Raw genomic sequence first — 25,939 nt, 5'->3', positions numbered from 1 at the left:
TGGGGTTGGAAAGGCTCCACAGAAAGAGACTCCACAACCTCTCTGGGCAGCCTGCTCCAGGGCCATGGCACCCTCACACCAAAGAAGTTTCTCCTCCTGTTGAGCTGAAACCTTCTCTGGGCAAGCTTGTCTCCATTGGTCCTTGGCTTCTTGCTGTGCACCACCCAAAAGAGCTTGGCCCCCTCCACTTGACCCCCACCCCTCAGCTCTTGAGAGACATTGATCAGATCCCTCTCAGCCTTCTCTTCTCCACACTAAACAGCCCCAGGGCTCTTAGTCTCTCTTCCCAGGGCAGATGCTCAAGTCCCCTAAGCGCCCTCCTGGCTCTCCCTTGGACTCTCTCCAGCAGGTCTCTGTCTCTCTTGACCTGGGGAGCTCCAAACTGGACACAGGATTGCAGCTGTGGTCTCAGCGGGGCAGAGTTAGAGCAGGAGCAGAACCTCCCTAACCCTGCTAACCCGGGATGAAAGGAAAGGCTAGGCCTGGGTGACATACTGCAGCTACAGCATAGTTCAGATTTCTCTCTCTGTACCTCAACATCAAGACCATTTCAATCCCCCTGCACTGACTTGATGGAGTTAGTTTACTTTTTTAATTTTTTTTTTTGTCAAATTAATTGCAACAATGAGGCACAAAGGAACATCCCAGTTAATAACAGAACAACAATGTGTGTCCAGCAGATCCAGGGAGGTTCTCCTCCCCCTCTCCTCTGCCCTAGTGAGGCCACACCTGGAATATTGCATCCAGTTCTGGGCTCCCCAGTTCAGGAGGGACAGGGATCTGCTGGAGAGAGTCCAAGGGAGGGCTGCAAGGATGCTGAAGGGACTGGAGCACTGCCTGGGGAGGAGAGGCTGAGAGCCCTGGGGCTGTTTAGTGTGGAGAAGAGAAGGCTGAGAGGGATCTGATCAATGTCTATTAATAGCTGAGGGCTGGGGGGTCAGGAAGCAAGGGACAGGGACAGCCTCTGCTCATTTGCGCCCTGGGATAGGACAAGGGGCAATGGATATAAACTCAAGCAAAGGAGGAACAACATGAGGAGGAAGTTCTTGACCATGAGGGTGACAGAGCACTGGAGCAGGCTTCCCAGAGAGGTTGTGGAGTCTCCTTGTCTGGAGCCTTTCCAGCCCTGTCTGGATGTGTTCCTGTGTGACCTGTGCTGGATTCTCTGGTCCTGCTCTGGCAGGGGGGTTGGACTGGAAGCTCTCCAGAGGTCCCTTCCCACACCTAACATCATCTGAGTCTGTGGTCCTGTAATGTTTTATAGGGCATTGCAGTGTTATAAAAGTATCTCAGAGGAATGTGATAGAGAATCCCCAAGAGAGTTGTACTGGGGAGCAGCTGTACCTGGAGACATTGCAGTTGGTTCTTCTATCACCAGCATGTTTTGAGTTTCACCAGTGGTGCACAATTACATCTCTCCTGATCAACCAGCTGTCACTAACCATAATGTTAACACCAGCAAGGTGTCTTTGCTGAGCTGAAGTAATCAGCCTCATTAATTTGTTACCAGGCTTATCTGTTTCCTTGCAGGGCAGCATGGCTGGTACCAAGCCAGAGCAGTCTCATTGAAGGAAGCTCCAGCATCCAGCCAGGAGTGAGTCTGACCAGCTGCACCAACTCCAGTCTGGTAACTCCTCAAAGTGAGGACTCAGTGCTCTACCATCCCCTCGGGCTTCAGCACTGTTAGGCTTTATGCCAGCTGACAGAAATGAACAGCTCACACTATTGCTGTGCTCCAAAGAGACATCTCCCACATGGGCGGGGGTGGGTAACAGCTCTCCCTGGGCACTGCAAAACACTCACCCCACCTTCTACCTTCTCTAAAGGACTTCCAGGCACTCTGCCCAGCTCTTCTAACATTTAATTCTCTTGTCCTAAGAGGTAATAAGCTGCTGACTTGAATAGCTGCATGCACACAAGCAGCAGTGAAAATCACTACTGCACATTTTGCTCCTTCTACTCTTTAATCAAAACCCATGGCCTTGGAGCAAGGGAAAGGCCAGGGCTGGGTGACACACTGCAGCCACAGCATAACTCAGGCATCCCCTTCTGTATCTCAAGTTAGTTCCTCTGCATTGTCTTGATGGAGCCATTTTACTTTTAAAAGTTATTTTTATCAAATTGATTGAAACAATGAGGCAAAAAGGAACTTCCCAGTTAATAACAGAACAGCAATGTGTGTCCAGCAGATCCTGGAAGGTTCTCCTCCCCCTCTTCTCTGCCCTACTGAGGCCTCACTTGGAATATTGCATCCAGTTCTGGGCTCCCCAGTTCAAGAGGGACAGGGATCTGTGGCAGAGAGTCCAAGGGAGGGCCCCAAGGATGCTGAAGGGACTGGAGCCTGGGGCCATCACAGTGGTCCCTGAGTGCTGGCAGTACAAGGCTTGGGCTTTTCTCACACATTTCTGGGTCTGATACTGGTATGAGGCAAGTGGTAAGCAGTTCCTCCCATCCTGCTTCCTTAGTGTCTGGAGGATAAGTGACACAAGGAGGGCTTTCTTCTGCCCATCTGTTCCAACAAATCACCGGCAGTCTTGAGGATCTCCTACCTTCAGTCAGGAGTCCCTGAGCCACACATACACACACAGCTGGCACCACCACAGACACTCAGTCTGCTCAGGACACTTTATTTAAAAGCCCTTCCCTTCAAGAGAAGCTGAAAAAACCGCCCACAAACAAACCAAATCAAACCAAACCAAACCCAAACCCAAACCAAACCCAACCCAACCCAACCCAAATGAAAGCAGCAAAACAAAGCAAAACCAAAACAGAACAAAAACAACAAATCAAAAACAAGAAAACAAAATCAAATAAAAATCAAAACAAACAAATCAAAAGAAAACACTAAAACAACAAAAAACAAAATCAAATCAAAACAAAATAAAACCAACAAGAAACAAAAATCAAATCAGAACAAAATCAAAATAAAAGAAAACAAAACCAACAAGAAACAAAAATCAAATCAAAACAAAATCAAAATAAAAGACAACAAAACAAAACCAACAAGAAACAAATATCAAATCAAAACAAAATCAAAATAAAAGAAAACAAAACAAAACCAACAAGAAACAAATATCAAATCAAAACAAAATCAAAACCAACCAAACAAAAACAACAAAACCAAACCAAACCAAATCAAATGAAAGCAACAAAAGAAAGCAAAACAAAACCAAAATAAAAACAACAAAACAAAATAAAAAACAAAATCAAAACAAACAAAACCAAAAGAAAACACTAAAACAACAAAAATCAAAATCAAATCCAAACAAAACAAACAAAATCAACAAAACAAAATCAAAATAAAAGAGAGCAAAACCAACAAGAAACAAAAATCAAATCAAAATAAAATCAAAAGAAAAGAAAAGAAAACAAAACTAACAAGAAACAAAAATCAAATGAAAACAAAATAAAAAACAACAACAGAACAAAGGAAAACCAAACCAAGACCAAACCAAATCAAAGAACTCAAAAAAAACCAAACGCAAACCCAAAACACCAAAAGCAAACCCAAAACCAACAACAAATCCAAACCAAACAAAAAAAAATCCAAACAAACAACAGAAACCAAACCAAACCAAAACCAAACCAACAAAACCCAACTAACCAACCAACTAAAATACCCCGAGATTCCTTCGCCTCCTTAATCAGAGAAGGGGCAGAGAAAACAAATTCTGTTCACTCTTGGCATAAACCTGGAGACTGGGAAAGAAGAATGAGTTTGCAGTTGGTTCCAGCTCCCAAATCACCACACAAAAAAGCTAAATCCACTTTGCAGAGAGATCCCTGCAGGATTTGATCAGGGGCCCTGGGCAGCACTCCAATGGCTTGACTCTGTTTGAAACCCTATGAAGGAGTGCAGCCTAAACACATAGTGGAAAAAGGGTATGGGAGCCACAGCAGAACAGCACAACTTTAGAGCCCTGCTCAGCACCAAGAGTGTCCAATCCAGTAGACACTGGCCCCATGCAGGGAAGCCAAGGGCCTGTGTTCACACCATGAGTCAAGGAGCAAGCCTGATCTCTAGGCCAAACAACAGAGGGCATCTCAGCTGCCTGTGCTGTCTCTAGGGCTAGCACCCTTGTTCCGTCAGGCACAGAGGCACAGAATGTTAGGGGCTGGAAGGGACCTTGAAAGTTCATCCAGTCCAACCCCCCCTGCCAGAGCAGGAGCACCTAGAGCAGGTCACACAGGAACACATCCAGCTGGGGTTGGAATATCTCCAGACAGGGACACTCCACAACCCCCCTGGGCAGCCTCTTCCAGGGCTCTGTCACCCTCACAGGGAAAACATTCTTCCTCCTATTTCCATGGAACTTCCTCTGCCTCAGCTTCCACCACTGCCCCTTGTGCTGGCATTGGGCATCACCCAGCAGAGCCTGGCTCCAGCCTCTGGGCACTCCCCCTGCACATCTTGAGCACCAGCAATGAGGTCACCTCTCAGGCTCCTCCTCTCCAAGTTCCAGAGCCCTCAGCTCCCTCAGGCTCTCCTCATCAGGAAGATCTTCCACTGCCTTCAGCATCTTTGTGCCTCTGTGCTGGACTCTCTCAAGCAGTTCCCTGAGGTCCTTCCTGAACTGAGGGGCCTGGAACTGGACACAATATTCCAGATGTGGCCTCTGCAGGGCAGAGGAGAGGGGGAGGAGAACCTCTCTGGACCTACTCACCACAGCCCTTCTAATCCACCCCAGGATGCCATTGGTCTTCTTGGCCACCAGAGCACATTGCTGGCTCATGGGCAACCTCCCATCCACCAGGATTCCCAGGTCCTTTTCCCCTTCCCTGCTCTCCAACAGTGCTCTTATTGACTGCAGCTTGGCATTCTTCATCATCCTTTTTTTTCAGTTCTCAAAAGGGTTTTAATTTTTTCTTTCCACCCTTCCTACAAATTAATGATAATCTGCACAACTGCCCAGTTGTGACTGACATGCCACTGTAAACCAGGGCTGACCATTACCCAATATCAGGCCAACAACTGTGACAAAGGAAAGGGATCCAGGCTTCCACCAACACTCAGCTACAAACTGAAGTGCACCTGGAACGCACCTGCTGCTGAATGCAATGAGCATTGGCTAGGATTGTACCAAAGGGCAAACACAGATTTGAATACATCAGGAAAAGCTGAAGTCATTATGTCCACCCAGCTGCTACCTTATACAGAGGAATGTGACAGAGAATATCTATACTTTAAGAGCAAGGGTCCTGCACAAGGTGCTCCCAATATGCTTGACTCAGGGAAGCCATGGGGTGAAGAATCTCACTCTGACCCAAGCTGGTAGCTATGACCCAAAGCACACAGCTCACAGGCTTGAAGCTGAGCCAAGCTGGTAGCTATGACCCAAGCTGGTAGCTATGAGCTAAACAGGTAGGTATGACCCAAGCTGTTAGGTATGACCAAAATTGGTAGCTATCACCTAAGGGTTATAGGTCACAGGCCTGAAGCTGAGCCAGGTTGGTAGCTATGAGCCAAACTGGTAGCTGTGACCCAAAGCATACAGCTCACAGGCCTGAAGCTGAGCCAAGCTGGTAGCCATGACCCAAGGCACACAAGTCACAGGTCTGAAGCTGGCCCAAGCTGGTAGCCATGACCCAAGGCACAGAAGTCACAGGTCTGAAGCTGGCCCAAGCTGGTAGCCATGACCCAAGGCACAGAAGTCACAGGTCTGAAGCTGGCCCAAGCTGGTAGCCATGACCCAAAGCACACAAGTCACAGGTCTGAAGCTGCCCCAAGCTGGTAGCTATGACCCAAGGCACACAAGTCACAGACCTGAAGCTGGCCCAGGCTGGTAGCCATGAGCCAAGGCACACAGGTCTCAGGTTTTCTCTCTCTTGTTACCTTGGCTGTTGCATATATTCGTGTGCTGGATGGCTCAGAGAGTTCCTTCTGGAGATCTAGAGCAGCTGGCCAGGCTTTATTCATGGGCAGGTGTGAAGTGAAGCCATCCACAGATGGGTGGCACATCCTCAGGGCCTTTTGGAAGCTCTCTTCGAACGTGCGCCCGATGGCCATGACCTGCAACACAGAGCATTGCCACATCAGCCACCCCCCAGCAACAGAGGGGTGCAAAGGGGGGCAGACACCCACCAAATGACAGCCTTTGGACCTCCTCCCTAGGACAATCCTGCTGGCTTCACCACAGGCACAGCTGACTGAGATTTGAGAAACTCACTTCTACACCTGTCTGTGCTGATGTCACCAACAGGGAGTTTCAGACAAGGGATTGCTTTGGTCTCTGCATTGGGTTTAGCTGAGCTGGAGTTAATTCTACTCAAAGCATCCTTCTAGTGCTGTGTTTTGCACCACTAATTGATATTATTATTATTAGTTGTTTATTATATTATTATTATTATTATTATTATTATTATTATTATTATTATTATTATTATTATTATTATTATTATTATTGTTGTTGTTGTTATTATTGTTATTATTGTTATTATTATGGTAAGTGCTGGGTGAAAGGGCCTAAGGAGAGGTGCTCAGTGGAGTTAAATCCAGCTGGAGTTAAATCCAGTGGTGTTCCTCAGGGCTCACTGTTGGGACCACTTCTGTTTAACATCTTGATTGATGATCTTGATGAAGACACAGAGTGTGTCAGCAGTGAGTTCCCAGATGACACCAAGGGAGGTGGCAGTGCTGACCTGCACCAGGGCAGGGAGGCTCTGCAGAGGGACTTCTTTAGATTGGATCCATGGCCAACCTTACCAGGAGGAGCTTCAACAAGGCCAAGTGCCAGGGCCTGACCTTGGGGCACAACAACCCCAAGCAGTGCTCCAGACTTGGGGTAGTGTGGCTGGAAAGCTGCTGGCAGAAAGGGAGTTGGGGGTGCTGATGGCCAAGCAGCTGAAGAGGAGCCAGCAGTGTGCCCAGGTGGCCAAGAAAGCCAAAGGCATCCTGGCTGGGATTAGAAATGCTGTGTCCAGCAGGAGCAGGCAGGGGATTGTCCCCTGGGACTCAGCTCTGGGGAGGCCACACCTGGAGTGTTGTGTTCAGCTCTGGGCCCTCACTGCAGGAAGGAAATTGAGGGGCTGGATCCTGTCCAGAGAAAGGCAGCAAGGCTGGAGAAGGGCCTGGAGCCCCTGGGCTAGAGGAGGGGCTGAGGGAGCTGGGGGTGTTCAGGCTGCAGAAGAGGAGGTTGAAGGAGACCTCATTGCTCTCTGCAGATCCCTGAAGGGAGGTTGGAGCCAGGAGGGGACAGCCTCTGCTCCTTGGTGGCAAAGGAGAGGAGCAGAGGAAATGGTTCCAAGCTGCAGCAGGGCAGGTTCAGGCTGGATGCTAGGAAATATTTCTTGGCAGAGAGGGCTCTCAGCCATTGGAATGGTCTGCCCAGGGCAGTGCAGGAGTCACTATCCCTGGAGGTGTTCCAGCAGCCTTGGAGACATGGTTTGGTGTTGATGCTGCAGTGCTGGGTGGAGGGTTGGACTGGATGAGCTTGGAGGGCTCTTCCAAATGGATGTCTGCTGTAATTCTGTGATTGTGCCATACCAATAGAGACACAGTGGCAAGAAGCTCTTTGCTTCAAAGACACCTCCTCCTACTCACAGTTCCTGGAGACCTTTTACTGACTACCTCCACTAGTTGCACACTGCTCCATCTCTCAAGCTTCTCCATCCCATTTCAGTTCACCTGCCTGCAGTCACAGACCTGCACAGCTGGAGGCCTGACTCTTCCTCTATCTCCCCTCTCCCTTTACCCAGCATCCTGCCTTGAAGACAAGGGGTTCATGGCAATTCTGTTTTCATTGTGTATGCCCACTGGAAGGATTCAATGCTCCCTCCTGCAAATATCATAGGATCAGAGGATGTTAGGGGTTGGAATGGACCTATGGAGATCATCAAGTCCAACCACCCTGCCAGAGCAGGACCATAGAATCCAGCACATGTCACACAGGAACACATCCAGATGTGTCCTGAAAGCTTCCAGAGAAGAAAACGCCACAACCTCTCTGGGCAGCCTGTTCCAGTGCTCTGAGACCCTCACAGTGAGGGAGTTCCTCCTCATGTTGAAGTGGAACCTCCTGTGCTGGAGTTTCCATTCATTGCCCCTTTTCCTATCACAGGGTGGAACTGAGCAGAGCCTGTCCCCTCCCTCTTGACCTCCAGCCATCAGATGTTGATAGACATTGATCAGATCCCCTCTCAGTCTTCTCTTCCTCAGACTAATCAGCCCCAGGGCTCTCAGAGAGAGAGGTCAAATATGTGAAGCCAGGAAGTGTTTAGAGCTGCTGGAGCACAAGGCAACAGTATAGAGGAACCTCAACTCTACAGAACAGTCCAAAAAAACCCTAAGCAGAGAGGGTTAATACCAGTAAACATCAACTCACTGAGAAAAACCCAAGCTTCATTGTCATTAAAAGCAAAACCTGCCAGTGGAAAATTGAGTTCCAATTAATCCTTCCAGTTGTTATGAACGCTCCTTGTCTGAGCAAGGTAGAATCGATGTTAGGAAGGTCTCACGTGTCAAAATAATTTAATAACATAGCTACTTGAAAAGCATTAGGAGAGAAAGGCAGCTAAAAACAATATACAATTAATTACTTTGCTTTGGTAGCTGATCTGTAATTAGCTAATTAAGTGGGTAATAAACCCATTTTGCTTCATTTCTCTCCTCTTAAAATACAATCTGAAAATGCTGTTCTTGTCCCAGACACCCTAAATCAGGGTTTAAAAGTCACACTGCCACATTCCAGCTGTAAGAAACTTAATCACTGAGAGAAGTAAAAGCTGCAGGGCAAGATTATAGGTTGTGCTTGGACTTCCAGAGCAGAAGTAGGCTGAGACTTGGCAAACAGTTTTAACAGAAAGAACAAAGAACTATTGGAGCAGTGTGAGCCATGGCTTATGGACACCATCAGCAGTGTGCAGCTGACACCAAGCTGAGTGGTGCTGTGGATACCCCAGAGGGACAGGATGGCATCCAGAGGGACCTGGACAGGCTGCAGAGGTGGTGCCCAGGGGAACCTCATGAGGTTCAACAAGAGCAAGTGCAGGGTTCTGCACCTGGGACAAAACAATCCTCACTGTCAAGACAGGCTGGGGGAGGAGGGGAGAGAAAGCAGCCCTGAGGAAAAGGACTTGGGGGTGCTGGGGGATGAGAAGCTGGCAGGGTGAGCTTGCAGCACAGAAGGCCAAGGGCAGCCTGGGCTGCATCCAAAGCAGCATTGCCAGCAGAGCCAGAGAGGTGATTCTGCCACTTTGCTCTGCTCTGCTGAGACCTCACCTGCAGTGCTGTGTGCAGCTCTGGAGCCCTCAGCACAGGAAGGACATGGACCTGATGGAGAGGCTCCAGAGGAGGGACAGGAAAATGCTCAGGAGGTTGGAGCAGCTCTGCTGTGAGGCCAGGCTGAGGGAGCTGGGGGTGTTCAGCCTGCAGAAGAGAAGGCTCCAGGGAGACCTAAGAGCAACCTGCCAGGATCTGAAGGGGGCTGCAAGAAGGCTGCAGAGAGACTGTTTGCAAAGGCCTGCAGGGACAGGACCAGGGACAATGGCTTCAAAGTAGAGTAGGGCAGAATGAGTTTGAATGTGAGGAAGAAGTTGTGCAGCATGAGGGTGGTGGAACACAGGAACATGTTGCCCAGGGAGGTGGTTGAGGCTCCATCCCTGGCGATATTGAAGGTGAAGCTGGACAGGGCTGTGGGCAACCTGCTCTAGTTGGGGATGTCCCTGCTGACTGCAGAGGGGTTGGACTGGATGACCTTGGGAGGTCCTTTCTGACTTGGACCATTCTATGGCTCTATGATTCTATGACTGAAAACCTTAACAGACTACAACTCAAAGGTATGCTTTAATTAACCACCATTACAGAACCCCAAATAAAAAATCATTTTGGGGGTTGAGTTTTGATTTTATCCTCTGGGAGTCCTTTAGTAAGTGCTAAGAATGAAGTGAACCTCAGATGATCCAAGGCAGTCTCCTTCCTTAGGAGTCAAGCTATTCCTGAATCCACACTGTGACACCCGGGATTTACCATCCTAACTCATTTCAATTAATGACAGTGCTGGATAAAGATCATTTGAGCTGAATAAATACCTTCAGAAGCCATTATGTCCCTGAAGGCAGATATTCTGAGGGTTCCCAAGGAAGAGAAATTACTTTCCATGTGGTGGAATGAAAGAGAAGGAGGGATAGAGAGCCTTGCAGACTCACCTCTCCCACACTCTTCATGGAGCTCCCGATGCGGTTGGAGACGTGGGGGAAACGGTCCAGGTCCCAGCGGGGCACCTTGGTAACAACATAATCCAGGCTGGGCTCAAAGCAGGCAGAGGTGTTTCCTGTCATCACATTCTTGATCTCTGGCAAGGGGATGCCCAAGGCAATTTTGGCAGCAATGAATGCCAGGGGATACCTGCCAGAGAAGAGGAACAGAGAACAGTAGAGTGGGAAGCACGTTGCTTTTGCAGATCACGGGAGTGGATCAGATCAAACAGCTCCGAGGTGTTTTTTCCCTCCTCAATACAACAGAGCCTCCTTCTCTGGAGGCTTTCCAGCCCTGTCTGGATGTGTTCCTGTGTGACCTGTGCTGGATTCTATGATCCTGCTCTGGCAGGGAGGTTAGATTTGATGCTCTCTGGAGGTCTCTTCCAACTCCTAACATCCTCTGACCCTGTGCTCAAGTCCAGCAGGGCTCTCCTCCTTCCTACCTGTCCTAGTTTTGAGCCATGAACTGCCCAGGGCAAAAGGACAGAAGAGATATTTTACCCCTTTCCCAATGAGCAAAGATAAAAACTGTTCCACATTGGGTTGGAAGCTTGAATGAAAATTCTATTTACAACTAATATACAAAAGGCGTTCAGGTAGAAATATTACCCCCAGGCTGAGCAGGCCAAAACCTTCCAGAACCTTCTAGAAAACCCCCACCCCACTCAGCCTCAGCCAGCCTAAGAGCAGCCAAACTGCCCCTTCCCTAGACTAACACCTACTGTAGGCTCCGTAGCTGGAAATTCCCTGCCAGCCAAGGCCAGCAGAAAGCCTCTCCCCATACACCATAAGATAACAGAACATGTGCTTCCCAACCAGAGAGGAGAGACATACAATCAAAGAATGGTCTGAGCTGGAAGGGATCTCCAAAGCTCATCCAGTCCAAGACCCCCTGCAGTCAGCAGGGACATCCCCAACTAGATCAGGTTGCCCACAGCCCTGTCCAGCCTCACCTTCAATATCGCCAGGGATGGAGCCTCAACCACCTCCCTGGGCAACATGTTCCTGTGTTCCACCACCTTCATGCTGCACAACTTCTTCCTCACATCCAATCTCAATCTGCTCTGCTCTACTTTGAAGCCATTGTCCCTGGTCCTGTCCCTACAGGCCTTTGCTAACAGTCTCTCTGCAGCCTTCCTGGAGCCCCTTTCAGGTCCTGGCAGGTTGCTCTGAGGTCTCCCTGGAGCCTTCTCTTCTGCAGGCTAAACACCCTCAGCTCCCTCAGCCTGGCCTCACAGCAGAGCTGCTCCAACCCCCTGAGCATTTTCCTGGCCCTCCTCTGGAGCCTCTCCATCAGGTCCATGTCCTTCCTGTGCTGAGGGCTCCAGAGCTGCACACAGCACTGCAGGTGAGGTCTCAGCAGAGCAGAGCAAAGTGGCAGAATCACCTCTCTGGCTCTGCTGGCAATGCTGCTTTGGATGCAGCCCAGGCTGTCCTTGGCCTTCTGTGCTGCAAGCTCACCCTGCCTGCTCCTGGCCAGCTTCTCATCCCCCAGCACCCCCAAGGCCTTTTCCTCAGGGCTGCTTTCTCTCCCCTCCTCCCCCAGCCTGTCTTGACAGTGAGGATTGTTTTGTCCCAGGTGCAGAACCCTGCACTTGCTCTTGTTGAACCTCATGAGGTTCCCCTGGGCACCACCTCTGCAGCCTGTCCAGGTCCCTCTGGATGCCATCCTCTGGGGTATCCACAGCACCACTCAGCTGAGTGTCATCTGCACACTGCTGATGGTGCCTGGATCGTCTTCTCTGTAGCACTGATAGAAATATTAAACAGTACAGATATCTGTCTGTGCACTCCCTTAAACAGAGTGATACAGGGAAATGGAATGCAATAGCAGATTACAATATCCCAGGACCAACTGCCTGTCCCCCTGGGAGTGTCTTGCCTTTGGAAGAGTTCTCTTTGTGATTATACCAATGAACTCTTGATTTCCCCTAACCTACCACACTACTGTAGAGCTACCTACCCAGACCTGAGTCTTGCTTTGTTATCTCCAAAGCTACCATTTTATCTGTCACCCCCATAGTGAGAATCACAGAATGGTCAGGGTTGGAAGGGACCTCAAGGATCAGCCAGTCCCAACCCCCCTGCCATGGGCAGGGACACCTCACACTACAGCAGGTTGCTCACAGCCACATCCAGCCTGGCTGCAAAAACCTCCAGGCATGAGGCTTCCACCACCTCCCTGGGCAATCTGTGCCAGTGTCCCACCACCCTCATGGGGAAGAACTTCTTCCTGACATCCAATCTGAATCTACCCACTTCCAGCTTTGTTCCATTCCCCCTAGTCCTGTCACTGCCTGATATCCTAAAAAGTCCCTCCCCAGCTTTCTTGTAGCCCCCTTCAGATACTGGAAGGCCAGACTGTGGGAGCTGGAGTTGTCCAGCCTGCAGAAGTGAAGGCACCCTGAAAACCTGCACAGATTTGTTTTGCTGTAAGTCTATCCTCCAAAAAGCAAGCAATCAAACACCCACTGCTCAACATCATGGCTTAACTCTGGGCTGCTATGGCACTGCAACAACCATCACAGCTGCTGAGGGCTGCCAATTAGAGATTCATTTGTGCCTCTCAACAATATCTGCAAAGCGCAATTACCACGCCAGTTTCTAAACTGCCTGCTCTGACCACCCTTATCTTGATTAGCTTATGATTAGCCAACAAAACAAAGGCAGCTAGCAAGCCCATTTGCATCCATCTGACAGGCAGCTCATTAATAACTGTGTCCTTCCTGTCCCAGAGATGATTTGTGGCCAGCATATGGACACAGTGTATACACTCTGCAAGGACAGCTATTAGGCTCCTCCACACACACCTCCTTGTGGCAACAGCATTGGCAGGCTGGGATGGACCTGGAGGGCTCACTAACCCCTTCTTCCATCTCCCAGCAGGACCAGAGGTCAGTCCTAGAAGAACTGCTCATAATAGCTTCCCAGGCAGAAATCTACACCTTACTGACCTGACCACTCCAGAGGTCTCCCTACCAGCCAACTGCAGTCTCCCCTGCTGCAACTTAAGCCTGTGCCTCCTTCTCTTAACTGCATGGAGAGCAGCTACAGCAACTCCTCCTTGTAGCTGTCAGGTATTTCAATACTACACAGATTCAAGTCCCTTATGGTAATTCTCCCTTTTCCAGAGAATCATAGAAACATTCAGGTTGAAAAAGACCCTCAGGATCACCAAGTCCAACCCTGACAACTCTATGATTCTAAAACCAAAAGCAACAATAAATCAGCACTGGAAGGTGGAACAGAGGCCCAAGCAAGGGTTGGGAAAGATTTTTGTTGTTCATAAAAAGAAAAATGTGGAGGGGACTTTAGCTCTTCCAGGAAGGGAACAGCACTAAATGATGATGGCAGTGTGCAAAAATCTAATCATCTGGTTCACAGAATCACAGAGACATCCAGGTTGGAAAAGCCCCTCAGGATCACCAAGTCCACCCCAGAAGCCTACTCTACAAGGCTCACTCCTAAACCACAGCCCCAAGCACCACAGCCAAACCACCTTCAAACACAGCCAGGCTTGGGGACTCCACCACCTCCCTGCCCAGCACATTCCAATCCCTGACCACTCTGGAGGGGAAAAAATTCTTCCTCCTGTCCAGTCTGACCCTGCCCTGATGCAGCTTGAGGCTCTTCCCTCTTCTTCTCTGGCTAATGAGCTGTGAGAAGAGAGCAGCACCAACCTCTCCACAACCTCCTTTCAGGGAGATGCAGAGAGCCAGGAGGTCTCCCCTCAGCCTTCTCTGCTTCACACTAACCATCCCCAGCTCCTTCACTTGCTCTTCATCACATTTCTTCTCTAGGCCCTTCCCAGCTTCCTTGCCCTCCTCTGCACTCCCTCCAGCACCTCCACATCTCTCTTGGATTCAGGTGCCCCAAACTGGACACAACACTCCAGGTGTGGCCTTCCCAGAGCTGAGTCCCAGGGGACAATCCCCTGCCTGCTCCTGCTGGACACAGCATTTCTGATCCCAGCCAGGATGCCTTTGGCTTTCTTGGCCACCTGGGCACACTGCTGGCTCCTCTTCAGCTGCTTGGCCATCAGCACCCCCAACTTCTTTCTGCCAGCAGCTTTCCAGCCACACTACCCCAAGCCTGGAGCACTGCTTGGGGTTGTTGTGCCCCAAGGTCAGGCCCTGGCACTTGGCCTTGTTGAAGCTCCTCCTGGTAAGGTTGGCCATGGATCCAATCTATCCAAGTCCCTCTGCAGAGCCTCCCTGCCCTGGTGCAGGTCAGCACTGCCACCTCCCTTGGTGTCATCTGGGAACTCACTGCTGACACATTCTGTCTCTTCATCATGGTCATCAATCAAGATGTTAGACAGCAGTGGTCCCAACACAGAGCCCTGAGGAACACCACTGGTGCCTGGCTGCTCTTGTACACTCACAGTTTATGTTCAGTCATTTGTGTGTTCTGCAATATTTTTTTTATTTTATTTTTAATAATCTTACCCTGTAGCCTTGGAGGCCAAAGCTGAACTTCTGGAGAGCCTGGCATTGACTTCAATGATGTAGTACTCCAGGGAAGTTGGGTGCAGAGCAAACTGGATGTTACACTCTCCCACGATGCCCAAATGCCGGACAACTTTGATGGCACGATCCCTCAGCATCTGAAATTCCTCATTAGTGAGTGTCTGGCTTGGAGCCACTACAACAGAATCTCCTGTTTGTCACAAGGCAGCACAGAAGGAAAATGAGAAGCAGCTGAGCTGCAGCAAATTCTAGCCACACAGGTCACTTTCTCTGCTAATTCATTGCTAGTAACGAAGTGAGCACAGACCTGAGCAAAGCCTTCCACACTGTCCCACACCACATCCTGCTCTCCAAACTGGTCACACATGGGCTTGATGGGGGGACCACGAGATGGATACAGAACTGGCTTGATGGCCACACCCAAAGAGTGGCTGTCAGTGGCTGTCAAATGCTCCATGTGCCAGTGGAGGCTAGGGACAAGTGCAGTCCCTCAGGGGTCAGTCCTGGGACCAGGCTTGTTCAACATCTTTGTTGGTGCCATGGACAGAGGCATTGAGTGCACCCTCAGCAAGTTTGCTGATGACACCAAGCTGTGTGGTGCAGCAGACAGCTGGAGGGAAGGGATCCATCCAGAGGGACCTGGACAGGCTGGAGAGGTGAGCCCATGACAACCTCATGAGGTTCAACAAGACCAAGTGCAAGGTCCTGCAGCTGGGTCAAAGCAATCCCAGGCACAAATCCAGGCTGGGCAGGGACTGGCTGGAGAGCAGCCCTGAAGAGAGGGACTTGGGGGTGCTGGGGGATGAGAAGCTCAACATGAGCTGTCAGTGAGCCCTTGCAGCCCAGAGAGCCAAGCAGAGCCTGGAGAAGTGTGGTCAGCAGGTCAAGGGAGGTGATTCTCCCCCTCTCCTCCACTCTGCTGAGACCCCACCTGGAGTACTGCATCCAGTTCTGGAGCCTCTGTTACAAGAGGGATATGGACATGCTGGAAGGTATCCAGAGGAGGGCCACCAGGATAAGCAGAGGGCTGGAGCTGCTCTGCTCTGGAGACAGCCTGAGAGAGTTGGGGTTGTGCAGTCTGGAGAAGAGAAGGCTCTGAGGAGACCTTCTTGTGGCCTTCCAGTTTCTGAAGGGGGCTACAAGAAAGCTGGGGAGGGACCTTTTAGGCTATCAGGGAGTGATAGGACTGGGGGGAATGGAACAAAGTTGGAAGTGGGGAGATTCAGACTGGACATAAGGAAGAAGTTCTTCCCCATGAGAGTGGTGAGAGCCTGGAATGGGTTGTCCAGGGAGGTGGTTGAGGCCCCAATCCCTGGAGGTGTTTAAGGCCAGGCTGGATGAGGCTCTGGCCAGCCTGGTGTAGTGTGAGGTGTCCCTGCCCATAGCAGGGGGGTTGGAACTGGATGATCCTTGTGGTCCCTTCCAACCCTGACTGATTCTATGATTCTATGATGATCCAAAATGCTGGATGCAAAGAAAGTTAGAAGCCCAGAGCTGGAGAGGCCAGGCACTCTTAGGCGACATGAGATCGTTTCATACCTAGCTGGCTGCATCCAAGAGCTGGAGAGTATTTCTAGAGCTCACTTCATCAATTACAAAACTACGTCCAATGATACAAACCTTTGTCAACAGCAGCAGGCAGAAGGGCACTGCAGGAAAAAAAGTGAATGAGGCATTCCCAGTGAGCAGCCTATGCCCAGGCCTACCTGTGTGCACTCCCATAGCATCGATGTTTTCCATGTTGCAGACAGCAATGCAGTTGTCAGCAGCATCTCTCACCACCTCATACTCTATCTCCTTCCAGCCCACAAGTGACTTTTCCACCAGGACTTGCTTAGTCATTGCAAATGCCTGGGAATGTGGGGGAAATGAAGAGTGAAAGAGAAAAGCTTATTAGAACATGTTCCACGTTGAAGACTTCTGTGGCTTATCACAGAATCATTTAGGTTGGAAAAGAGCATTAAGATCATTGCATGCAACCATAAATTCTCTTCAGGCATCCCAGACCAAGGTGAAAATGGAAAGATGAAGATAACTGGGGAGTGGAGAAGACTGAGAGGGGATCTGATCAATGTCTATCAATAGCTGAGGGCTGGGGGTCAGGAAGGAAGGGACAGGGACAGGCTCTGCTCAGTTGCACCCTGGGATAGGCCAAGGGGCAATGGATATAAACTGCAGCACAGGAGGTTCCACCTCAACAGGAGGAGGAACTTCTTGACTGTGAGGGTGACAGAGTACTGGAAAAGGCTGCCCAGAGAGGTTGTGGAGTCTCCTTCTCTGGAGCCTTTGCAGCCCTGTCTGGATGTGTTCCTGTGTGACCTGTGCTGGATTCTCTGGTCCTGCTCTGGCAGAAGGGTTGGAGTGGGAAAGCTCCAGAGGTCCCTTCCAATCCCTATCATCCTCTGAGTGACAAGTGAAGTTCATAACACCAATGCCAAGCATTTCATATTCCTCTTTAAGAAGGAAAAAAAAAAAAAAGTGCATTGGGTTCTTTTGAAAAGCATAGAAAATATTTGCAAGATTTGATGGGGTAAAAAGAAATTAATAGAAAAAGGCAGGTGTGATGGTTTTAAGACTGTCTTTAATTTTTCTTCTCACAAAGTTTGAGCAGAGAAAGTAAAAGAATGTAAATAAGCCAGGCTCATGAGGATCAACAAGACCAAGTGCAGGGTCCTGCAGCTGGGTCGAGGCAATCCCAAGCACAAATCCGGGCTGGGCAGGGACTGGCTGGAAAGCAGCCCTGAGGAGAGGGACTTGGGGGTGCTGGGGTGTGCTGGGGCACACCCATCCTGGATGGGGCTGAGAAGAACCCAGCCCCAGGTGGACAAAAGAAATTTAATCTTGGCCCCTCCCCTGCTGGGAGAAGGTGGTCCCCTGACTCAGAGGTGGTCTATTCCACTTCCCCTTCCTGTCCAGCAAGCCTATAAAAGGGCAGACATCTTGCTGCTCTTCCCTTTTCCTGCCTCGTCTGCTCGAGAGGACTTCCTGCTGCTGTTGCTGTCACTGTCTCCTGCACCAGACCACGTGGCTGGGGCCCTTTCTCTCAACTGAATCCACCGACATCCAGGGGAACACAAGGCCATCCAAGCTTGGTTTTGTATATTTTTCTTCCCACTTACCCTCATCCCTCAACTCTGTGAACCCCCCCCCCCCCCCCATTACTGATATATATATATGTAAAAATTATTTTTTTTCCTTTCCCTTTTGTGAAAAAAGAAAAAAATTTACTCCTCCTACTTCCAAACCGACTTCAGAATATTTCTTTCACGAGTTTGTTTTTGTTTTTTTTTTCTTCTTCTGTCTCTCTCCACCCTGCCGAGAAAAAAGGGAGAAGGGCTGGGGGAGGAATTTATATCTATTATCATTTGAGCTCCTAAATTCAGAGCTCAAACCACCACAATCTTTCTTTTGGCACTTCCAACATGAGGCTTGGGAAATAATTTTTTTTTTTTGCTTGAAAATAACACCTGATTGGGAAAGAAGGGTTTGGAAGTAGAGATGGTAATTTTACAGACTCTTATGTTTCAAGTTTTTGGATGGGCTGTTGGCTGGATCTTTTGGACGCATGTGTATAAACTACTGACTTACCGTGTGCTTTGGTTAATTATAGAGATGCTGCTTGACTGGATAAAAACTCTGCCAATGCAGTTTTGCATGTACCTTTTGAATTCCATCAATCCTACTGGCGGTGGGCACTTCTCAAACTTTTCTGACATAAAGAATTTCTCTGAAACCTATTATGAAACTAAACGTGTGGATAAAAATATTGCTGAAGGAGAATGGGACTATGTAAAAATATGCTCTGTAGGTTTAAATGTAATCTTGATAATCATACTAGCTCTGGCCATGTGGGGAAGGGGGTGCCCCAACCCATTAAGAGCTATCTGTGGAGGGACAATGGGCTTAGGGAATTCTTTTGTAAGCCTTAATGGCCCAAAGCCGGAGAGCTGTAAGCACTGCAGGCACTGAGATAATGTTTATGAAAACAGGAGGGAGGGGTCTGGCTGCTGTGAATGCTGTCCAGCCCGATGGAGGCTGGCCAAACCTGAGGCCCAGCCCCGCGGGTTTGACCCCCCACCAACAGCTTCACACATAACCCCTGATGCTCCTCCACCTGTAGTTTCCCTAGCACCGGTTACCACACGCAGGAAAAAGATGCAAAAATCAGCTCCAAATACGGATGGTGAAGAAGGCACCTCAGCAGGACCCAGCACATCTCAGAACCCACCAGCAGATGGAGAGGACTCAGATCAGGAGATCATAACCATCACATCTCTGCCCAGAAAAGAATTAAGGCAAACTCGTCGGGACTACGCACGGAGAGAGGGTGAGACAATACTAAACTGGACCCTAAAATGTTGGGATGAGGGTGCAGAAACTGTAGATCTAGATAAGAGGGAGGCAAAACTTCTAGGCTCCCTGTCTCATGATGCAGGCCTGGATAAAGAATTAGCAAAACTCGATGGAACACACACTCTCTGGGCCTGGATTACTAATGCTATAAAGTGCAGGTACCCTACCAGAGAGGATTTGCCTTGGGCCCCAATTAAATGGACGGCTATGGAACAGGGCATTCGGTACCTGAGACAGATGGCTGTGCTGGAGATCATCTATGGAAATGGCCAGCTCCCCTTGGACCCAGATCAGGTGTCCATGAAACGGTCCTTAGTAAAGAAACTCACCCAGGGTGCCCCTCAAAGATATGCACACACACTAGGAGGGATGCTTCTGACTGGACAGGATGGAAGTCCTAAAACTGTGGATGAGTTTGCTAGTGACCTGAGGGAATATGAGGACAGTGTCAGTCACAGGCCCGTAATCTCAGCCATAGAGGCTATGACTAAAGACATCATCAAAGAGATTAAGGCCTCCAAGCCTGAACTGAGGGAAGGGGATGACACCTTTTCTCTCCCTTCACCTTCTCCATCAGAATGGATCCATGTTTCAGCCATCAGGAATAAACGTCATTCTCCTCCCCCTAGGAGATCACCCCAAGCTAATCAGGGCATGTCAAGGGTGGCTCTGTGGAGAGCTCTCTGTGACCATGGGGAAAACATGAGCTGCTGGGATGGCCAACCCACCTCTGCACTCTGGGCCAGAGTATGGGAACTGCAAGATGGCCCCAATGGGAATAACTCGCCCAGGAGAAGGGCAGCCCCAGTTTCCCAGGGTGGTTCCTCCCGTTCAAGAGACCCTTCTCCCAGTAACACAGGGCCCTGTGACAAATGTGGGCATCGCCGCCAGCATTAGACGTGCCCTGCCTCCAGCCAGGCGGAGGTCAGGGACAACAGAGTGTACTGGGATGTGTTTGTGAAATGGCCTGGCACTTCAGAAGCCCTGAAGTACCGAGCTCTGGTGGACACAGGGGCCCAATGCACCCTAATACCATCAAGCTACAGAGGGACCGAGCCCATAACCATTCAAGGGGTCACAGGGGGCTCACAAGATCTGACTGTACTGCAGGCTGAGATAAGCCTGACTGGGAATGAATGGGGAAAACACACCATAGTGACTGGTCCAGATGCACCTTGCATTCTTGGCATTGACTTTCTGCGGGAGGGATGTTTTAAGGACCCTAAGGGGCACAAGTGGGCATTTGGGGTAGCAGCTGTAGGGACTGCAGAAAGGGAACAGCTGTCTGCCATGCCTGAGCTGTCAGATGACTCCTCCATAGTTGGCAGCCATAAGGTGCAGGATTTGAAGTTACCAATTGCTTCTCGCATAGTGCCTCGCAGGCAATACAGGACCAACCGAGACTCTCTGCACCCCATACATCAACTGATTCGACGACTGGAGAGCCAGAAGGTAATCAGCAAAGCTCATTCACCTTTCAACAGCCCAATATGGCCAGTGCAGAAGGCAAACGGGGAATGGAGATTGACTGTGTACTACCGTGGCCTGAATGAAGTGACTTCTCTGATGAGTGCTGCTGTGCCAGACATGTTGGAGCTCCAGTACGAACTGGAATCGAAGACGGCCAAGTGGTATGCCACAATAGACATTGCTTATGCTTTCTTCTCCATTCCCATTGCAGAAGAATGTAGGCCACAGTTTGCTTTCATCTGGAGAGGTGTCCAATATCAATGGAATCGTCTCCCCCAGGGGTGGAAACACAGTTCTACCATCTGCCATGAAGTGATCCAAACTGCACTGGAGAAGGGTGGAGCCCCTGAGCACCTGCAGTTCATTGATGACATCATTGTATGGGGTGAGACAGCAGAGGAGGTCTATGAGAAGGGTAAGAGGATAATCGATATCCTGTTGGAGGCTGGCTTTGCCATAAAGAGAAGCAAGGTAAAAGGGCCTGCCAGAGAGATCCAGTTTCTGGGAGTTCGATGGCAAGATGGCTGTCACCACATCCCTCAGGATGTGGTGAATAAGGTAGCCACTATGGTGCAACCCACTAGTAAGAAAGAGACAGAATCCTTCTTGGGGCTTGTGGGCTTCTGGAAAATGCACATTCCCGGGTATAGTCAAATAGTGAAACCCCTCTTCCATGTAACATGGAAGAAAAATAGTTTTATGTGGGGATCTGAGCAACAGGTAGCATTTGACCAGATAAAACGAGAAGTGGCCCATGCTATGGCTCTGGGACGTGTTCGAACTGGGCCAGAGATCAAGAATGTGCTGTATACTGCGGCTGGTGAGAGTGGTCCTACATGGAGTTTGTGGCAGAAAGCTCCTGGTGAGACAAGGGGCAGGCTCCTAGGTTTCTGGAGTAAGGGGTACAAAGGTTCTGAGGCCAACTACACTGCAACAGAAAAGGAGATCCTAGCTGCCTATGAGGGAGTCCGAGCTGCTTCTGAGGTAATTGGGACCGAGTCACCACTCCTTTTAGCTCCAAGGCTTCCAGTCTTGACTTGGATGTTTAAAGGGAGGAGCTCAACCCCACATCATGCCACAGATGCCACCTGGAGTAAATGGATGGCCCTGATAACTCAGCGAGCTCGAATGGGGAACTTTGAACGCCCTGGCATAGTAGAAGTGATCACCAACTGGCCAGAGGGTGCTGACTTTGGGATGCCACCAGAGAAGACAGTGACCCGTGCTGAGGAAGCTCCCCCATATAATGACCTCCCTGATAATGAAAAGGGCTCTGCTCTATTCACAGATGGATCTTGCCGTCTTGTAGGGAGCAAGCGGAGATGGAAGGCAGCTGTCTGGAGCCCAACAAGGCAAGTGGCAGAAGCAAGGGACGGAGAAGGCAAATGCAGTCAGTATGCAGAGGTAAAAGCTGTCCAGCTGACCCTGGATATAGCAAAATGGGAGAACTGGCCAGTGCTTTACCTATATACTGACTCCTGGATGGTAGCAAATGCCTTATGGGGGTGGCTGAAGGAATGGAAGAAGAACGGATGGCAGAGGAAAGGAAAGGCTATCTGGGCCGCAGACCTGTGGCAAGACATTGCTGCCCGTCTGGACAAGCTGCCAATAAAGGTACGGCACATCGATGCACACATTCCCAAAAGCAGAGCCACTGAGGAACACCAGCACAACCACCAAGCAGATCTGGCTGCTAAAATCTCTCGGATAGACTTGGACCAGGAACACAAGGGTGAGCTATTCCTAGCTCGCTGGGCCCATGACACTTCAGGTCACCAAGGGAGAGATGCCACATACCGGTGGGCTCGCGACAGGTCAGTGGACATATCCATGGAAGCAATCTCCCAGGTTATTCATGAGTGTGGCATCTGTGCTGCCATAAAGCAGGCTAAGCACATGAAGCCTTTATGGTATGGGGGGAGATGGTCAAAGTATAAGTACGGAGAGGCCTGGCAGATCGACTGCATCACCCTTCCTCGATCTCACAGTGGCAAGCAGTACGTACTGACCATGGTGGAGGCAAGTACAGGGTGGCTGGAAACCTACCCAGTACCTCATGCCACTGCCCACAACACCATCCTGGGCCTGGAGAGACACGTCCTGTGGAGACACGGCACCCCAGAGAGGATCGAGTCGGACAATGGAACTCACTTCAAGAACCATCTCACAAGGGACTGGGCAAAGGAACATGGGATTGAATGGATTTACCATATCCCATATCATGCACCAGCTGCAGGGAAGGTTGAATGCTACAATGGCTTGTTGAAGACCACCCTAAAAGCCATGGGGGGTGGAACCTTTAGGAACTGGGAAAGACACCTAGCTCAGGCCACTTGGTTAGTCAATAGCAGAGGATCTGTAAACCGAGCTGGTCCTGCCCAGTCCAACCTGCTGCAAACAGTGGATGGAGATGGAGTTCCTGTGATCAATGAGAAAAACCTACTAGGAAAATCAGTGTGGGTTTTCCCTGCTGTTGGTGGGGGCAAACCAACCCGAGGGGTGGTCTCTGCTGAGGGGCCTGGTCACACATACTGGGTCATACTAGAGACTGGGGATATTCAGCGTGTGCCACAACGAAACGTGACGTTGGCTGAAAAGGTATAGCCTCTGAAGGTAACACCAATTAATGTAATGTAATTACTGTATAATAGTTATAAGTCGTTGTAAGTTTTCTCTCCTAGTTTGATAACAACCTGGTGTCCAGGATCCAGCATGAACCCACCGCACACATGCATCAGCTCAAAAGGACTTCTGCATCATCTCGCCTACACCTGCTCCTGCTTCCCATACAGCAATAGACTGTTCCTGACTCCCCTTCAGAGGTGAAGATGGTTTCCTGTTCTCTCTTATTCTTCTCCACATTCCTGCCCAGCTCAAGCACCACCTGCATCAACTGGCACCAGAGAGAGAGACTGCCCTGAGAGAGACACAGCTGGGATAAAGAGGGACTGCCCTGAGAGAGAGAGAGACACAGCCGGGATAAAGAGGGACTTACAACATGAACTCTAATACCACAACTCATGAGTGGATAAAGAAACTGTGACAGGAAAGTAGAAGTGAAATAGAAGGGGGTGGACTGTGCTGGGGCACACCCATCCTGGATGGGGCTGAGAAGAACCCAGCCCCAGGTGGACAAAAGAAATTTAATCTGGGGAGGGCTTGGCCCCTCCCCTGCTGGGAGAAGGTGGTCCCCTGACTCAGAGGTGGTCTATTCCACTTCCCCTTCCTGTCCAGCAAGCCTATAAAAGGGGCGAATATCTTGCTGCTCTTCCCTTTTTTCCTGCCTCATCTGCTCGAGAGGACTTCCTGCTGCTGTTGCTGTCACTGTCTCCTGCACCAGACCACGTGGCTGGGGCCCTTTCTCTCTCTCAACTGAATCCACCGACATCCAGGGGAACACAAGGCCATCCAAGCTTGGTTTTGTATATTTTTCTTCCCACTTACCCTCATCCCTCAACTCTGTGAACCCCCCCTGTTACTGATATATATATATATGTAAAAAATTATTTTTTTCCTTTCCCTTTTGTGAAAAAAGAAAAAAATTTACTCCTCCTACTTCCAAACCGACTTCAGAATATTTCTTTCACGAGTTTTGTTTTTTTTTTTTTCCTTCTTCTGTCTCTCTCCACCTTGCCGAGAAAAAAGGGAGAAGGGCTGGGGGAGGAATTTATATCTATTATCATTTGAGCTCCTAACGTCAGAGCTCAAATCACCACATGGGGGATGAGAAGCTCCACAGGAGCCAGCAGTGAGCACTTGCAGCCCAGAGAGCCAAGCAGAGCCTGGGCTGCAGCAAGAGAAGTGTGGCCAGCAGCTCAAGGGAGGTGATTCTCCCCCTCTGCTCCACTCTGCTGAGACCCCACCTGGAGCTCTGTGTCCAGTTCCGGAGCCCCTATTACAAGAAAGAATCTGGAGGTGCTGGAAGGTGTTCAGAGAAGGGCCATGAGGATGATCAGAGGGCTGGAGCTGCTCTCCTATGAGGACAGACTGAAAGAGTTGGGGTTGTTCAGTCTGGACAAAAGGCAGCTGTGAGGTGACCTTCTTGTGGCCTTCCAGTATCTGCAGGGGGCTATAAGAAAGCTGGGGAGGGACTTTTTAGGATATCAACTAGTGATAGGACTGGAACAAAGCTGGAAGGGGGGAGATTCAGGCTGGACGTGAGGAAGAAGTTCTTCCCCATGAGGGTGGTGAGACACTGGCACAGGTTGCCCAGGGAGGTGGTGGAAGCCTCATGGCTGGAGGTTTTTGCAGCCAGGCTGGATGTGGCTGTGAGCAACCTGCTGTAGTGTGAGGTGTCCCTGCCCATGGCAGGGGGGTTGGAACTGGATGATCCTTGTGGTCCCTTCCAACCCTGACTGATTCTATGACTCTATGATTCTATGAAATAAATCACTCTTGGGTGTGTGCTGGTTTGGGGCCAGACAGATCGTCTCTTGCCCCGAAAGGGACAAAAGAATGAGACTCACACAAACGGATTGGAGAGTGATGGAAAGTTTAAATGGAAAAGCAATTGGTGAAGCTACAGAGAACTACAAGCTACAAAGCATAGTGACAAAAAGTATCCCAAAGCGTACAGAACCCCTCACAGAATTCCCAAAGCTTCCCAATCCTTCCCTTCTTCCCACCTGAGGGTAAACCCAAACCCCCAGGGCTCTTTCTTCCCCCTCCCGCTGTTAGGCAAGTCTCAGGCTGGCCAGGTCTGAGACTGCCCCCCCCTCCATTCTCCTCCTGGCATTAGGCCTAGACAGCAAAAGGCCTAAGAAAGCAAAGCATTTGTAAATGTTGTGAATAGTGTACATTTGCACATATTCATTGCACTTCATCATAGGTTGTAGTTTTGCCTGTCACATACAGCTTCATTTGCTTCCAGACTGAGCTAGCCTGGTCACTGTTGGTGTGGGAGAGGGATTTCAGCTCTCACACTGTTACAGCAGGGCATGTGAACTTGCAGTGGCATAGAAATCATAGAATCAGTCAGGGTTGGAAGGGACCACAAGGATCATCCAGTTCCAACCCCCCTGCCATGGGCAGGGACACCTCACACTGGATCAGGCTGGCCAGAGCCTCATCCAACCTGGCCTTAAACACCTCCAGGGATGGGGCCCCAGCCACCTCCCTGGACAACCCATTCCAGGCTCTCACCACTCTCATGGGGAAGAACTTCTTCCTCACATCCAGTCTGAATCTCCCCAATTCCAGCTTTATTCCCCCCAGTCCTGTCACTCCCTGATAACCTAAAAAGTCCCTCCCCAGCTTTCTTGGAGCCCCCTTCAGATCCTGGAAGGCCACAAGAAGGTCTCCTGGGAGCCTTCCCTTCTCCAGACTGAACACCCCATCTCTCTCAGTCTGTAATGTAAAAGCAATGTAAAAACATCCAAGGCTTCAATCAGGCAACAAACTCATGCTTTTGTTTCTGTCTGTGGGCAGCCCCACAGACCTCAGCAGCAGAGCTC

General features: G+C 49.9%; 1 protein-coding gene across 2 annotated transcripts in view; it reads right to left on the bottom strand.

Moving 5' to 3' along the window:
• CPS1 (carbamoyl-phosphate synthase 1) overlaps positions 1-25,939 on the bottom strand; it is a 191,361-nt gene that overhangs the window by 108,669 nt on the left and 56,753 nt on the right. For both annotated transcript variants that reach the window (XM_054380999.1, XM_054381000.1), the window contains exons 17-20: positions 16,370-16,514; positions 14,643-14,853; positions 10,144-10,342; positions 5,834-6,010 (exon numbers count right to left, since the gene is read on the bottom strand). In XM_054380999.1, the coding sequence (XP_054236974.1) occupies positions 5,834-6,010; positions 10,144-10,342; positions 14,643-14,853; positions 16,370-16,514 (732 nt within the window). The remainder of the gene's footprint in view (positions 1-5,833; positions 6,011-10,143; positions 10,343-14,642; positions 14,854-16,369; positions 16,515-25,939) is intronic.

This window comes from Indicator indicator, chromosome 5 (genome assembly GCF_027791375.1).
Source record: "Indicator indicator isolate 239-I01 chromosome 5, UM_Iind_1.1, whole genome shotgun sequence".
NCBI classification, from domain to species: Eukaryota; Metazoa; Chordata; class Aves; order Piciformes; family Indicatoridae; genus Indicator; species Indicator indicator.
This window is presented reverse-complemented; position numbering and strand designations above follow the sequence as displayed.